General features: G+C 37.3%; 1 protein-coding gene and 1 pseudogene across 1 annotated transcript; one reads left to right on the top strand and one right to left on the bottom strand.

Annotated features, from left to right (window-relative positions):
* The first annotated feature begins 766 nt into the window (after positions 1-766).
* On the top strand, positions 767-7,708 carry LOC100733709 (pre-mRNA-processing factor 17-like; annotated as a pseudogene).
* A 1,020-nt stretch (positions 7,709-8,728) lies between these two features.
* On the bottom strand, positions 8,729-10,158 carry LOC111757729 (prefoldin subunit 3-like). The gene has a single exon (XM_063243001.1). It carries the CDS (start codon positions 10,147-10,149, stop codon positions 9,550-9,552), a length of 600 nt encoding a protein of 199 aa, XP_063099071.1. The 5' UTR covers positions 10,150-10,158; the 3' UTR covers positions 8,729-9,549.
* Positions 10,159-16,523: the final 6,365 nt, after the last annotated feature.

Here is a 16,523-nt window from a genome sequence, read left to right on the forward strand (position 1 = left end):
GTGTTTTCCATCTTATTAAAATATAAAGTAGGTAATGATGATCTTCTGGTCATCTGCAGAGTCTTTTTGATTTCACCCTTTTCATACCTAATTGAATGAATTTAAGTTTTTTCTTTCCTTTTTTTGATAAAGTTGGCTAAGGGTTCATCAATTTTATTTAATCTTTCAAAGAGCAAACTCTTCAACTTATTTATTTTTTGTATTGCTTTCTTAGTCTCAATTGCATTAATTTCTGCTCTGATCTTTATAAATTCCTCCCTTGCATGTGCTTTTGCAATGGCAAGCAGAAACATTGAAATGATGCCCAGGATTTGGAGGCAGATTTATTTACACTGACAGGCACTGGTCAGGATCACTCACAAAATATCTGGCCTTGATCTCAGGTAGTCTAGGGCTTATATGGGATAAGCAAGCAGGAAGTACAAAGGCAGAGTAATTGGCCATCTTTGATTGGTTCTTACTAAATGCAACATAGTGACCAATTATGTATCACAGTGACCAGCCATTCCTAGGAAACAGAAGCAACTGGAACTGCAGCAGGAACTACTACCTGGGTAACTGAAGTATACCATTTGGGGGAGTGTTTTACATTACTTATCTCCTCTCTTTTAGTTTCCCTGGCAAATCTTATCTGAGCATATTACATGTGATCTTCTGAAACAAGACCCACTAGAAGCAACAGCTATCAGGGGAGTGGGGGAGCAAGGACTGGGCAAGGGGAATAGGTATGGAACAATCTCATAAATAGTGTTCTCAAGTTTTAGCCATGCGTGGACTGATCCGCATCCAGAGTGACCAGAGCAAGGCTTTGAGTGCATCATCTCTTCAGAGTGAGCTCCAGAGGAACCGTCTAGGTAAACTCTGGAATGGGAATCTAATGTTGGATTTCTGAAACTTTAAGAGCTCTAGAGGTAATTATTATGTATTCAGGTTATATGTATGTGCAGGAGTGTCTTCAGGTCAACCTGAGTAGATGCAGATGAGCACTAACAATTTGGGATAAACATATTTATAATCTCTGTAAGGCTTTACTTTTGTGGTCTATCTGTATATCTGTAAACAGGAAGAGTTTACTATATTGCATGAAGTCAGGGCCAGCAACACACATGCTGAAGCCTGAGCTGGCTTCAGGGATTTGGGTGCCAGCACTGCAGTTTGACCTTGCAGAACAAATAGTGGGAGCACCTCTGAATCTGTTCTTCTGGGAGTACTGGGTAAAGATTTTTTTGGCTGGGGTTGATTTTCAGTCAGTTGGATCCCCATAGGGCACTGAAGAGCACTGTAGGTTTGGCATCATAGGTGGTAATTTTCCAAACAGCATCAGGAAGCAGTAGCAGAAGAACTTTGGCCAAAATAGCTTTGCCCATGGTGACCACAGCATATCTAGCCTGTCAGATTGCATTCCTAACAGAGCTACTTCCATCTGTAAGGACGGTGTACTCTGCATCTGTCAGCTTTATTTTTCAGTCACAGTCTGATGGGCCAAGCCTGGTAGGCAGATACATGGCAGGACTGAGTGGTCCACAGTTATTCAGGAGATCCAGTACAGCACGGAGCACCTAGACAGTTAGGTCTCTGCCAAAAGTGAGCTTGTCAGCTTTCTTGATCAGAAGGATACTGGGTATCAGTGCAAAGGCAAAGAGGAGGAGGGAACCCTAAGTGACTGGGTCCAAGTATTTGCACAGGTAGATCACTGGACACTCCCAGGGGATGATAGTCTGAGTAAACACCATTGTTTTTGTGAACTCAAGGATCCAGATTGTGTAGAAGCCAGTAATTCCAAGAAAATTGTAGAGCTTTTTTTCTTGTAAGCAGAATATCAGATATCGTAGTAGAGCTTTTATGCTTTCCAGCAGGTAACTTTGGTGTCATTAATCAGAAGTGCAGTGATAGTAAACTAACAAGTTCAGTTTTGTATGGGCTTTGTTTATCCAAAGAGGATAAACAAGTTTTTGAACCTCTGGGAGGCTGAGTCCAGATAAGTTGACTTTTGAGTCCAGAAAGGGGACCTTTCCATTTAACAGTTAAGAGGGGATGACTGACATGTGCCAATCAAAGGCAGAGGAAGGCATTCTTTCGGCTAGGTAAGTATACCATCAGAACATAGGTGGCAGAATACTGAGGCAATGTATACAGAAGGCACTTGGGGTAGCTTTGGCACCTTGGAGATCTTGACCTGGCTTTACAAGCAAAGAGGTGTATTTTAGCAGTTTGATAGTCTATAAACATCTTGTGGTTTCAAAGCCTCATTGTTTTTCTTGGGGGACCATGACACAGCTGGAAGGTACAGAGAAGCAGGCTGTCTCAGAGCCAAATATGTTGCTTGGGTCCCTGTGAAACTTGTGGGAGAGTTCTCAAACCCTTGTGGCAATTGAGTGACAGTCAAAAAAGAGTGTATGGGTTGGGTACCACAGAATGCAGGTGATGGTTGTGTTGTTGATGACACAGAGTTCTTGCCCAGGGTAATTAGCAGTCTCTCAGGCTGATGCATGACTGGACGTCTATTTGTATTTTCTGTAGCATCTGACAGCAATAGGAGTTGTAATGAGGCAGCACGATTGGTGGCCAGGCCTGGAAGTGAGTATTTAGTTCATAGCCCTGGGAGGAGAGTTTTCAGAATTTCAGGATTGTGGTTATTGGTGGTTGTAGGCTGATGCAGGTGTCATCTTTCTTTTAGGGATCAGTCAAAGCTTACTTGTTTTCTGCGTTGAAAGGCAAATTCTTCAGTTAGACAAAGAATACAAAAGAAAGCCAGGAAACATTTAGGAGTGAGAGAAGGTGGGCTGGAGGCAGGTCTGAAAGGGTGACATAAATCTTACTAGGAGTCTGGCCTCGTTTAATCCAAGAGAGCTCAATTGGAGACCCTTAAAGGAGAAAGAGATATGATAAGCTTGAGACTTGAGAGGTCCTAACCTGATTGCAGTGTGAAGATTCATTGTTGGTGCTCAAATTTGAGTCACAAGAATTTCATGACTTATAGGTAGTTGAAGAAATGATGAGACGTTAGACACAAGATGAGAGCCCAAAAAGGCATAGTGTGAATGCAAAAAGACAATGTGGGACTCTCAGGTGATGGAGAATTCTTAGATGGTGACTATTTAGCATGCTACTCCTGATTGAGCTTGAGGAACAGTACGGGGACCAAGAGAAGAAGGTCAGGTGAGTACGAGAATACTCTGGGACGTGAAAGCGAGTAGTCTTGCTGTTTGATCCACTGTTTCCTCTCATGGTTGGAGTTTACTTTGCTTGCTGAAAATATGAGAAAAATAATTGAGAGATGATGGATTAAAATAATTTATAAATGAATTGGAAAAGGTATACTTCAGTATGAAAAACTGTTGTAGGAAAATTGAAGTAGGAACTAAAAACAATAAGTTATGAATTTTTCTTATGAATACTTGTTGATTACAAAACCCTAATGTCTTTCTTGAGAAGATGGGTCAGTGGAGATTTCCAGTTGTTCATGGCCCCAGTTACACTTTTGCAGTAAAGTGGAAAATTTTCCATTAGCTCAGTTAAGTGACTTAAGTCTTTTCTTAGAAAGTCAATATAAATAATGATTTACTAGCAGCTTGAACTTATAAAACTCATAAAAGAGAACTTAACAAAGATTAAAGTTCATTTCTAAGCTCTTCAAATTCCCATACGATCTTTGTTAGTATAACACCCAGATATGTTTGCCTTGTTGCCTAGTTTCATACATCGAATTTTAGGACTCACTCAGACACTGAGATCTTGATTTCCCATCTGTTGTGCTGGTGCACTGCAAGAAATGTGTCCTAAGTGTGGTCATTCCTGCAGTTAGGAGTTTGTGGTTCACTCATAAGCTTTTAAGGTTAATATTTTTCTTTTTCATAAATTTGATGCAATTATTCAGAACTAGTCTTATTAAGCAACTAACTTTTATATTTATTAAAGTGGCCTCTGCAAATGCATTTAAGAGAAATTTTGTCAAAATCACTGCAGATGCTCTGTGGTTAGAAAAGAACAAGATTTTTTTAAGAGGCAGAGGAGCTGTTTTATGGTTACGTTTTAAGGAAAGATGCAGTATCATTGAACATGGTATCTTGAAGTACCCAATGAAATGCATTTTTAAATGAAGATTCACTTGATACTAATATTACAAATATAGACAAAGTGTATCAAGAACATGAAGTCTCTAAATGTTAATGGCCTTATTTCTGAAATTCAATTTTTAAACAATCAGTGATTGTCATTTGCTTTGGGCGAGTAGACCTCAAATGCACCTTCTGAATAGCTTCTAAATTCTAGTGCTGGGCAGTCTGAATGATGTCTCATCCTGTCCCCAGAATTGCCCTTCATGTATTTTTTTGCTCTCAGTCTGTTTATTATCCAGTAGTATCATTACTGGCTGTTTTGTAAATTGATGAATAATAGCTGCACATATTTGTGGAGTACAGTGTGATAATTTGATATTTGTATTATAATGTATCATAAGCAAATCAGGACAATTAGCACTTATCTGTCCTTAAATACTTTTTCTGTTGGAAACCTTCAAACTCCTCCATTCTAGTTCTTTATAAAACTTTTAGTAAATTTTTGTGAATTATGTTCAGTCTATTCTGCTGTATATCACTCCTCCCTTCTAACTGAACTTTAGTATTGTTACTGACTTCCCTTATCATTTTCATAATTTGTAGTTCTTTACTGTCCTAATTTACTAAAATAATGAAAAAGGAAAAACTAAAGAGATGATCCTGAATAGTTAGATCTCCTGATCTTGATCTTGTAGTAACTGAGAAACCAGCATCTAGTACTATGTGAAGGCCAGGAACTCAGGTAGGTAAATTTCCATTTCAAATATAATTTCCTGTGCTCACTTCGGCAGCACATATACTAAAAAATATAATTTCCTGAAATGAAAGTGGGATAACTTTTTTTTTTATCGGTACTGGGGATGGAACTCACGATTGCCTGCTTGCAAGGAAGGTGTTTATGCCACTGAGCTAAATCCCCAGCCCTAAAAGTGAGAAAACTTTTAACTTATTAAGTTGTGTACTGTTTGAATAAAAAGAATATTTTTGAAGGTGATCAATACTTTAAATTCTACCAGGATCATGGAAAGGCCGGAGAAATGATATGAATTTAAGATCATTTTAATTTATGGTTTATTCCTGTAAAAAGGGAAATTACTGCTTGTGTTTCTGAAATGAAGGAAAAAGAAGCGTCCTTCCTACCCTTGAGTTCTGTGGTGGCTTCCACTAGTGGCAAGCCATGTGAACTGTGTGCTGATTTTCAAGGCCAGCACAAGATCCTTCCAGATGGCTGGAATATTGTGGAAACTGCAATCGTAAATAAGGTACATGGGGTTCATTTGATCACTGAATTAATTTTCTGTTGCCACTGTATCAAGTTATCACAAAACTTGGTGACTTTGAGCAAAGTATATTTCTAAGGGTTATGAGTCTGAAATCAGTTTCATTGGTCCAAATCAAGGTGTTGGCAGAGCTCCCTTCCCTTGAAAGTTTCATGGAATCTATTTCCTCAATTTTCCCAGCTTTTAGAGTGGCACTGTCTGAATTCTTTGGCTCATGGCCTTTTCCTCCATCTTCAACTCCTTCTTTGTAGCATCTCGAAATCCTTCTCTGTAAAATTTTCTTATCATCTTCTCACCTGTCTAGCAGATTTTTCCTCTAACTGACTTTTATAAGGATACATATGATAACATTTAGGGTCTTCCTGGAGAATCCAGAATAATCTCCCCATTTAAAAATTCTTCATTTAATTATACTGAAGATGTTCCTATGATGGTATCAGTTGTCATTTATAGTCTCTAGAGGTTAGGACCTGAATATCTTTGGGGGCCATTATTCAGCCTATCACAGTCGTAATTTTTTGCCCTGTTCTCCTCTAATGCCTATAATGTGTCTAATGCTGTGACATATTATATGCTATTTCCTTAAAGATACATAGACAAATGGAGGTTTGCTTTTACTTTCAGGAAATTCACCTGAGATACAGAGCCTTACATGCATGTAAAAGATGTCAATACACAGGTGCTGCCAAAGAGATTTCCAACAATGTTTTCATAATATGGGTGGAGTCATTCTCTGAGGAACTGGGAGAGCTTTAGAGATCTGTTTTCCTTTGTTAAGTGAACCATTTCTAGGGGCTCCATAGTCCATTCACTAAAGCTCCTGGCCCCACTTTGAAATCAACCTCATTAGTTAAAAAACAAAGTATTGGGGAAGGGATACAATGGTCTTTTTGGTTCACTTGCTGTACAAGTTTGCTGGCCCAAGGATGTTTTGGCCAAAGAGCTGACCCTAGAATTATACTTTCTGGATATGCTGAACCAGCTCATATCAATAATTTCTTATTTGACCAGCAAAGAGAACTTTTGTCACATATGAGTATGCATTGAATCCTTGGTTAGACAATCAGTGTGTGTCTGCTAAATATATCAGTTTATGGAAGAAGCTGAAAAAGAAATCAAGGTTTAACTGTACTTAAAACTGGTCATAAGAAAACAGAAAAGAGAAAAAAGTTCGAAGAAAATGATGCATCTATTATTGATGGTTTCTTGGAACCATGGGAAAAATATGTGGATGAAAAGATGTAGCCAAAGCTTCAAAGGAAGAGCAAAATGAATTGGGTGAAATCACAGCAAACAGACAGAAAAAGGGCAAATAAGGAGAAGACAAACCTGGGGAGGAGAAGACAATCTAACAGGTTAAAGAAATGTGTGACATCAAGGCAGGTCCTTTTTTCATATTCTTCATGATGTTGGTGTTAATCTGTGGTCCAATGTGCCACCTGAAAAGTGTTATCTTCCCAGAGGAAAAGTAGATAAATAAACGTGTGTGGTCTGGACACAGAGTGTGCCAGCTAAATCAAGATATTTTCTCTTTCTTGCCATTTATTGCTGTCTTCTTCCATGCACTGTAAAATTAACCTGTGGGAGATTTATGGAGATTGGGCCATCTACAAACATTTATTGGTCACAGTAAAGCTGTTAGGGACATCTGCATCATTGTGGCAGAAACCCACTTCCTCAGGATAGCCTCTGACAGGTATAAACTCTGGGACACTGAGACCAGACAGTGTGTATCAAGAGTCACAAACCAAAATGTACCCCATTACGTCAAATTTGATTCTGATGAAGAAATATAAAATATCTTTGTGGCTAAGATGTCTGATAAAAAAGTTGTGCAATGAGACATTCAAAGTGGAAAAATTGTGCAGGAATCTGATTGGCATTTGGCAATTGGTCAACACCATTGTTTCTGTTGATGTGAACTGAAGATTTTTGAGTAGATCTGATGAAAAAGATAAAAATTTGGGGACAGGAAATCCCTGTGGATTTTAAGTGAGTATGTACCCAGTATGCACTTAATGCCTGCGATGATTTTGTCTCCAAATGGGGAAGTGGCTAGCATGCCAATCAGTGGACAACGAAATCTTAATTTGTGGAGTAAGATTCAGATTGAACAAGAAAAAAATTTTTAAAGGCCATATGGTAGCAGACCATGCTTGTCAAGCGGACTTTTCACCAGATGTGAGCTATGTGATTTCAGGTGATGTAAAAGGAAAGTTAAACATTTGGGCCTGCAAGACCACAAAAATCCTACAGTGGTTTTAAGCTCATGATAAAGTGTGGGTAGGTGCAGTGTGGCACCCTCTTGAAACACCTAAGGTCGCCACGTGTGATTAGGATGGTCTCATAAATTGTGGCATTATTTCTTAAACTATCAAAGATTAATCAAATACCATATTTAACTACATTTAATTATTAAATGTGTTGGATCACAACTTGATTTATAGGTAATGTTTTCCTTACATGATCTTATGAAATTGAGCTATTGTTAAAAAAAAACAAACTTTGTAAATTTGCCTCCTATAATGTCAATAATGGCAGCTTAATTTTGGTCTTTATGAATGTTTTCATTAACTTTCTATTTGATAAATACTCTATTGTTGGCAGGCAGTTTGGATTTATGCCCTATGATATTACTAAAAGGTTCTTTTTGAGTTTAAAAAAAAATCCGTACTAGATTTGGGATCCTCTAGAAAATAATGTAATTAATGACTAGATAGTGCCATATATTTACCTATTCAACAAGGAGGGCAGTAAAGAACAAAGATGACACAATCTAATATATATTTGAAAGAAAAATAAAACCACCCACACTTACTATTACCTTTATGTTCAGTAGGCCAACTACTAGACTTTTGGCTTCATGAATATAATGTTGTATATTCTTACCTGCAAATCAATAATCTCCTTTGAATACAACATTCCTCTAATTGTTAAACAATGTGAAATAAAAACCAGGTCAGAGTTCTTTGCTTGACTTTCTTCCTGATCAGTATAGACAGGACTTACATATTACATTACAGAGAATTAAATTATTTCTGAATATGAACTCAAGAGAATGACCCAAGTCTTGTGAATTTTGCTTCTGTTCATTTACTAGGACCTGGCCACACACCAAGGAACCAGAGTCTTCACCAGTGTCACTCCTGAAACCCTGCTCAGAGAACGCAGGGTATGAAAGTATAGTCCAAAAGCCACTTTGTAATTTACTGGAAGTCATGTTTTATCTTTAAAATTATTCTGATTTTGATTTTAAATACATATAACAGATTTTTTTTCACAGTTTCAACACTACTGTTTTAATAATATGAAATACAAATACAAAACATTGTACAAGTATAATTTTTACTACACAGAGGTGGAATAATACATTTGTATTTTTACTCAAATCTGTATTACTCAGTGCTTGCCACTGTACCAGAGGTTTTCCACAGGGATTTCTTTTCTTTTTACTATTCCTATACAGATTTATTGTGCATAAAAGGCTCACAGTTCTTTTCAACCATGGCAGATTTACATTTATCTTAACATCACTATGAGGGAATTGTTAAGAAATATAAAATTACCTTAGCTAAGTGTTTCCAATGCATACTACTCCACATTGGCTAAGATATACTTTATGCTTTTACTGGAAAGACATTTGCATTTACTTGGCATTAGAAGTAGTTGTAGCCCTTACTATTTAGGAAGACAAATAGGCATTTTCTGAAAAGTTCACAATATCATAATAGTTATTGTCAAGCAGTCACTCACAAAACTCCAATGACAGACGACAACAGCAACAATGGACTATAAATCTTACAAATACTAAAAAATTAAGTTTATAAATACTGAAACTGGCTGTCTTTTCTACCTTGAAAATGGTTTAACCACATAAGTCAGTAAGAAGTAAACTGTGCTAATGCCCAGCATTCAGCTTCCATAGCATATCTCAGTTTTCCACTGATTTTAGCTGAGTTGTGTTTATAACAGATGCAAAATGAAAAGACGAAAGCGCTATTAATTTGTTTGGAAATGTGAAAAATATTGTTAATTTGATAAAGTATTTGAAACTAATTTTGTTTTTATAAATAAAATGGTGTTCATCTTCAAAAACAGTTTTAATCATTCTTGCTCTTAAATCACTCAAAGTTATATCAATCTTGAAAGAAAAACGCTGGAGAATTTAAAGTTACATGTTTGGAAAAGTGAATGACATTTTTAATCGCCAACTAATACGACACTTTGTTCTTGGTAGATTCATTTTTGTTTCTTCTTTTGCTATCCCAATTACAAACTCTGGCCACAGTGACTTCTGTTGTAGTAAACTGATCTCGAAGAAAGTCAAGGTCTTCCTCAAGAGAATCAAGGTTCTTCATGGCAGCTGATAAATTCTTTTCCAACAAGGCCTGAGCTTCATCAATATCATACTCAAGCATTACGTTAGCTCCCAGCCACAAACACACTTTGTCAGTAGGAGGAACCCAAGCTTTGCAGTACAGGTAATCTGCCAGTAAGAACCTGGTCTCTAAGCAAGTGGTAGACTCCTTTCTCTTCTGCATGTATCTCAGAACTTCCAAAGTCTGCTTGATTTCAGGGATCTGACCTTTTAATCTCTCTTTCTTTTGAGCAAGATTGAGTTCCATGAATTTATACTTCTGGGCCTGTTCATCCAGCTTCTTTAGTACCGTTTCTGCGGTCTCATTCCCCGGCTGCTTCATGAAGGAGTCCACGTCGTCCACAAACACAGCCTCAGGAATCCCCAGGTGGAGGCGCTGCCCCTTTCCGGGGTCCACTTGCCCCTCACCGCAACGGTCCTTGGCTGCCGCCATCTTGCGGAAGTGAACCGCCATCTTGCGGAAGTGGGCACGGGAGTGACGTCATATAACAGAATTTTTAAGGTTAGAAAAAAATTGCGTTTTTTCAAAATCTTTGAAAACACTGCCTTACAAGAAGATATCTAGAGCTCCCTGGTTTTAAAAGCTGTGACTCTCATGTAAAGAAATGCTTAAAAGCTTCAGATTATTAAATCAAAAACAGCCTCTTGATTATAGTGCCTAATTCATTTGACAACCCAATTCTCTTGATTTATTGTATTGCTGTATTAGATGTTTTGAATGTTTGAAATGGTTTAGTACCAGGTTGGAAAACTTGAGTGATACCTGTTCTGAGTGCTGACTTGGGAAGCAAAATTATGTTGAGTATTGGTGACCCGTGAGGCTTAAGCTCCAAACCTTGTGCTATCTCAGCAGTGCAAGGCGCTTGTCTTCAGAGAGCTTCCATTGTTTAATATTAACCTTTTAAAAGGCCTGGCCAGCCAGGTATAATAGTACATGCCTTGTTATACAACAGTCTGGGAGGCTGAGACAGATCAAAAGTTTGAGTCAGCCTGGGAAATTTAAAAATTTGTGAGACCCTGTTATAAAATTTTAAAAGGGCTGGGTCTTAACTCACTGTCAAGGCCTTGGGGTGCAGTCCCAGGTACCATGGAAAGGGGAAGAAAGGAAGCTGATAAATATGACCAGGCCCGGTAGCCACATATAAATAAATTTCAAAGAAAATAAAAAAGAGGAAATAAAAGGAGATGTATTTTTTTGACACAGACACCCAAAGAACTAGAAGCACACTGCCTAACTGCTGCCATTTCTTTGTATCTATAGCCAGAAGAGTGGTAGCTAAGAAGAAAGAATTAGTCCCAGCCACTAGTTTTTTAGAAATGCGAATTATTGAAATGAGATGGCACAAAGATAATCATGTATCTGAAATATTGTTCAGCACCAGTATTGTTTATGTCACAGATCATAATGTTTAAATCTAGGTTTATTTTATTGTTTCTCACGTTTCTAAACTAAGTAGCTGTATATGGGTTTTTCTTTTTTGAAAATATTCTGTTTTTAAATAAAGCAGTTTTTGTAGAAAAAAAGTCTTAATGTATTTATCAGTTTGATTAAAATCAACTTCCCGTGCCAATAGCTGTATCCACAGTTCTTTTAAAAACACATCACTTAGATTTCTTACATTTTATTTCTCACTCCAATTTCTTTCTTGACATAACCTTCCATTTTTTTTTTTTTTGGTACCAGGAATTGAACTCAGGACCTTGCACTTGCCAGGCAGGCATTATGCCTCTGGGCTATAGTCCCAGCCCCAAAATAGCTTTTATAGTCCTTGAGTTTACTGGAAATCAGTGGGGTATTTTGTCTAATTTAAAGAAAAATTCCTTGAAGGAACATTTATCAGGGGTTTTTATTTTACTGGAAATAGTCTATTCAGAGGTGCAGCAATCAGTGTAGTGGCTTTTGATTTTATTCCTTCCTTCCTTCTGTTTGATTTGAGAAGCAATGGCCTTGTCCTGCCTTCTTAGACTGAATGTTCTCTTTCCTTTCAGATAGAAAAAAAATGCCAGAATTTTCCAGGTTCACTCTTTTTTTGGTAATCCTTTGCCTCATGCAGCAACAAATGCATCAGCTCTTTCTTTCTGTTTTCCTAGCTTTATATTCAATTTGTTGCACACATGGTTGCCTTACTGACGTTTTCAGATTACCAAACGATTTGTCCTTTGTCCCTTGGATCACCATCTTTCCAGCTTTCAGTATCAACTTTCTCACTTCTCATTGAGAGCTCTTATATTAAAGGCCACACATTTTAAACTTTGGTTTAACAACATCTCTTGTCCCACGTATTATCAATATCTGTATCAGTCAGAACAGATTATATTGTGACAGTAATAAACAATCTCCAATTTTTATGTCACTTTAGTCAGTAAAGATTTATTTCTTGCTTAAGTAAAGTCTGTGTGAGTCAAGGAAACTCTCCAGACCTAATCATCCACGGGATGGGTCAGAATCTCATCTTTAGGTCAGTACTGGGTTCTGTTACTACTTAAACAGAGGAGTTACTGGGTGGAGCACTGAGACCCCACAATTACAAGCTTCTGCATGGATTTTCTGAGATGAGGGATTAGGATTTGTGACTTCTGTTCCAATTTCTTCGACTAAATTAAGCTTTATTTAACCTCAAAGGAAACAAAAGGAAATTCTATAATAGACCTGGAAAACAGAGAAGAATTAGGAAACCCTGACAGTTAAGGTTTTAGGTAAAGGTTTTAAACACTCACATGCATGCATACACACTCACACAGATATTATTCTGCCCTGTAAAATGACCATTATCTCTTTAAATAAATTACTTTTTGATATAATACACAAAATTGTGTATTGAAAACTCAGTGTTCGTTTTTCTTTTTTATGTATTTTCCTGTATCTCAGAAACTGGAAACTTTTTGGAATTTCTTCAAGTGGGATTCTTCATTATATTCTATGAATAGTATTCACATGTGATTTGGAAGGTAGAAGAGAAGCAAAAACCATTATCACTAAAACTATTGTGGTGAGCAGGGGGTGGACTTTGATAAACAGAAAATGTGTTCTCAGTGACTCCTGAAAATTACCCACTCAGAACTCTAGACAGCTAAGATTTCTGGTAACATCTTTCTGAAATTGCTGCACTTTTGGTTCTAGGGATATTTTTACATTTTTGAAAGTTTCTGATCAGTTTTTCTCATCTGAGTCTTTTCTGATGTATAAAGTATGAGTAAGGCACAAATTCTCAAGTATGAGGATCTGACCTGGTTAGATTTTAAACAGTAATGACTTCATCCACTGGAGAAAAATAGATACTGGTAGGCCATGACATGTAACCGCAAAATAGCACTTAAATTACTGTGTGTAGATATCTATGACAAAGTGCCTGGTGAAGGTAAACCTTTGGGGTGACAAAATAGAGTATGATAGTGGATATGAGGACTGCAAGGATGTTAAAAAATGGTGACTACTTCTGACAGCATTAGAGAACATTTAAAAGGAATAGAAGGAACTCAAGACCTAAATTTCTTGGCTCAGAGTAGCCAGAAAACCAGAGAACTTTTTTGATTGCCTTTAAAGAAATTCTTATCTTTAATTGTATGAATTTTAGATCTGATCTTATTCCACAAAATCAGACCCAAAATTTAATGCTGCAGATTTTAGTGTTACGTAAATTTGGATTCATAGTTTACCACAGCTTTTTATGAAAGTTGAGCCGTTGATAAGAAAGACTAAAATACCCAAAACTAGAATCCAAATCTAGTGATCTGGATTCTTGGAATAATGTCCTTCTTTGAAAAGTTTCAATGACCTCAACTAATGTTATTTGAAAGGATTACGAATGAAGATGTGGTCACCTCCAGACTTTTCCTGCCCCTTTTTTATTATTTCCAGATTCTTTGGGAATCTCAATCAGATTCCCAAAGGCAGCAAAAATTCTGATTTTGAAGGAAGATTATCAGGTTGTACCAATTTATATTAGTCAGGAGTGAAGCCGTACTGAAATCATGATTTTAGCACTCTGGAGTCTTTTGAGATTTCTGACCTGCTGAAATGTAATACAATACATTTATGTCATTTTATGCCACTTAATGTATAGTAATTTGTTGCAGTATTGATAGGACACTAATATAATGTGACCTACTAATATTTTATTTAATAAGTACAGTAAAGAATTTAAATCTGGTTCATACAGATATGCTTAGCATCCATAACACAGAGCTTTATGCTAACATATACTTTTACTATTTTCCCCAAATATCACATCACCAATCAAAATGGAGTCTAAAGAGGGCTCAATCATCTCATATTCCTGTAGAATATCATGCTATCCACTATGTAGATAATATGACATTGACAGACTTAGTTAATGAGAATTAATAAAATTATAAAACCTATCCCCCAACCCATGAAGTTTCTAGAAAGTATAAAATCTATGGTATATAAAGATTATGTCCTTCAAAGTAAAAGTCACATTGCCGTATACCAAGTTCTATTATTAAAAATGTGACATAGCATTTGGTGGTATGTTTTGATTCAGGTAGCAACCTGGCTCTTACATTACTTTGCTACTCTACTTCATTTACCACACATCTATAAGGATAAACTGCCTTACTGCTTGGGTCTCTCAACATAGCTGGCTCAGTGATGCCTTAATTATCTGCTAGGAGTGTTCTGGAGCCTCTGGTGAGATCCTGTGGGAGAAACACATTGAAAGACATTTAGAAATTTGGATCTGTCATGCTTTATTCATGGAAACAAACTGCTGGGTTGCTATTGGGGCCTGGTAATATACAATTTTGATTATGGGGTCACAACTGATCATGTGATTTGAGCAGCCCAACATAAAGTACTGTGGTGTTGGGCATAAGCAGTAGCCTTCTGCTGTTAAGTGTCTGATACTTTTTATGTATCACTCCAGATGTTCTTTCCCTCAGAAGACTGCGGACAGTATAAATAGGCAATGCCAGTCAGATCCTTCCACCTCTGGCTTCTCATTGCATGCAGTCAGTTGGGAGCTGGCAGAAGACGTGAAGGAGGGATGAGGATTTCTCCTTCATACAAGGTTACCCTAGGTTGCTATGTATTTAATCTTTAACTTCTCTCGAGCCCTCTCTACATAAGTTGTCCTTTTTAAATGACTCTCTTCTCATTTTATTTCAGCTTTAGTAAAGATGCAAGGCCCAGGGCATACACCATCGTTTTCAGTCTTCTCATACTCTGCACATATATTTGTTAATAATTGTTTTACTGACTTTCTTGAAATGACCTTTTCATTTTTTTACATGTAATATGTTTATTTTAGACAGGCAAAAAAAGCCATTTCAAAATCTACAAATGTAAAGCAAATAGCTATATACAGATAACAAAGAGGTAACATTTTGTTACAAGCCAGCACACAGCATCAGAAGGAAAGAGGCATGAGAAAATACATATTTATACAGCATTAAAACCAGATGAACAACACATTGTGGGGCAGGGGGAGGGATGACCTATTTCTGATGGCATTCTCTATTTCTGGACCCAAACCATAATGGGTACTGGAAATAATCCTAGGAAACAGAATCTGAAAAATAGGATTCCAGTTTGCATTTGTTTATCCATCTGAGTAGTACTGAGGTAAATTACTTTCCAAGAAATATTGCATATAAGCTGTCCAGGGCATACGACTGCAGCAGAGTCACTCAAATTATCACTGATAGTTGCATGAGATAAAGTGTAAGTGAAGATTTTTCCTGGGATGGAGATGCTGGTGAGAGGATTGTAAGTTCATACTCCTCCTTCCTCCATCACCCTGGATGGTGTTAATGGCAAGAGGAGTCTGAGTTTGCCCTCTTCCCTTCCTCCAGAATCCTGGGACAGCACAGCTGGTGAGAGGAGTATGGTGCATCCGGTAAGAAGATTCCGAGTTTGCACTCCTCTTACTCCATTGCCTGGGTCAGTGCAGCTGGTGAGAAGAGTCTAAGATAATCTCCTCCACTTCCCCCCATTGACTGCGATGGTGTGGCTGGTGAGAAGAGTGACAACTCTGTGACTGGAAGGGCTCACAACCATCACCATAGTCCATTACCTATGGAATGGGGCCTAAGTCAAATAGAAAACAACTCCTCTGTCTTAGTACATTGGGAAGGTAGGCTCTAGATATTGACATAAAGACCAGGAACCACGTATATCTAGAAGACACCCAGAGGAACAGACATCTCCTAGGAAAGCCTTGGCACCAGTGATAAGGTTATCTAACATAAGAGATCTACAAGCCTCATCACAAAAGAACAAAAGAAAACAGAAAACAGACAATGACAAGATGAAGAAGCAAAATGTAATCCCAAACACTCTGTTCACCTAGGACAAGTCGAGAACACAAAGAGGTATGAGAGATTAGAAGCCAATGAATGGAACTTTCTGAAATGCTAGGAACATAAATGAGAAAACAAATGGAAGAAGTCCTAGAAAAAAATAATCTTTAATGTGCAAAAAAGGAATGACTATCAAGATAAAAAACATTAAAGCAGACACAGATAAACAAATAGAGGCAACAAGGAAAATGATTAAACCATGAGTGTCAAACGTATAAAAAAACGAAATCAATGAAACAGATCCAAACAGAAATGCAAGAGGTTAGAAACTCCATTGAAAGTATATGCAGCAAATTGAATGAAAGTGAATATAGAGTATCAGATCTAGAAGGCTGGAATATGACTAGTGACCAGGAAAAGAAAGATATCTTAAAAATTAATACAAAAGCTACAGCATGAAGTGAAGAAGAACAACATAAGATCTATTGGAATCATTGAGCAAGCTGGAGACAGTGCAAAAGCCATCAAAACCTCTGTACAGAAATA

This window comes from Cavia porcellus, unplaced genomic scaffold, assembly GCF_034190915.1.
Source record: "Cavia porcellus strain 051 isolate PalLab524CR breed Dunkin Hartley unplaced genomic scaffold, mCavPor4.1 scaffold_1, whole genome shotgun sequence".
Lineage (NCBI taxonomy): Eukaryota > Metazoa > Chordata > Mammalia > Rodentia > Caviidae > Cavia > Cavia porcellus.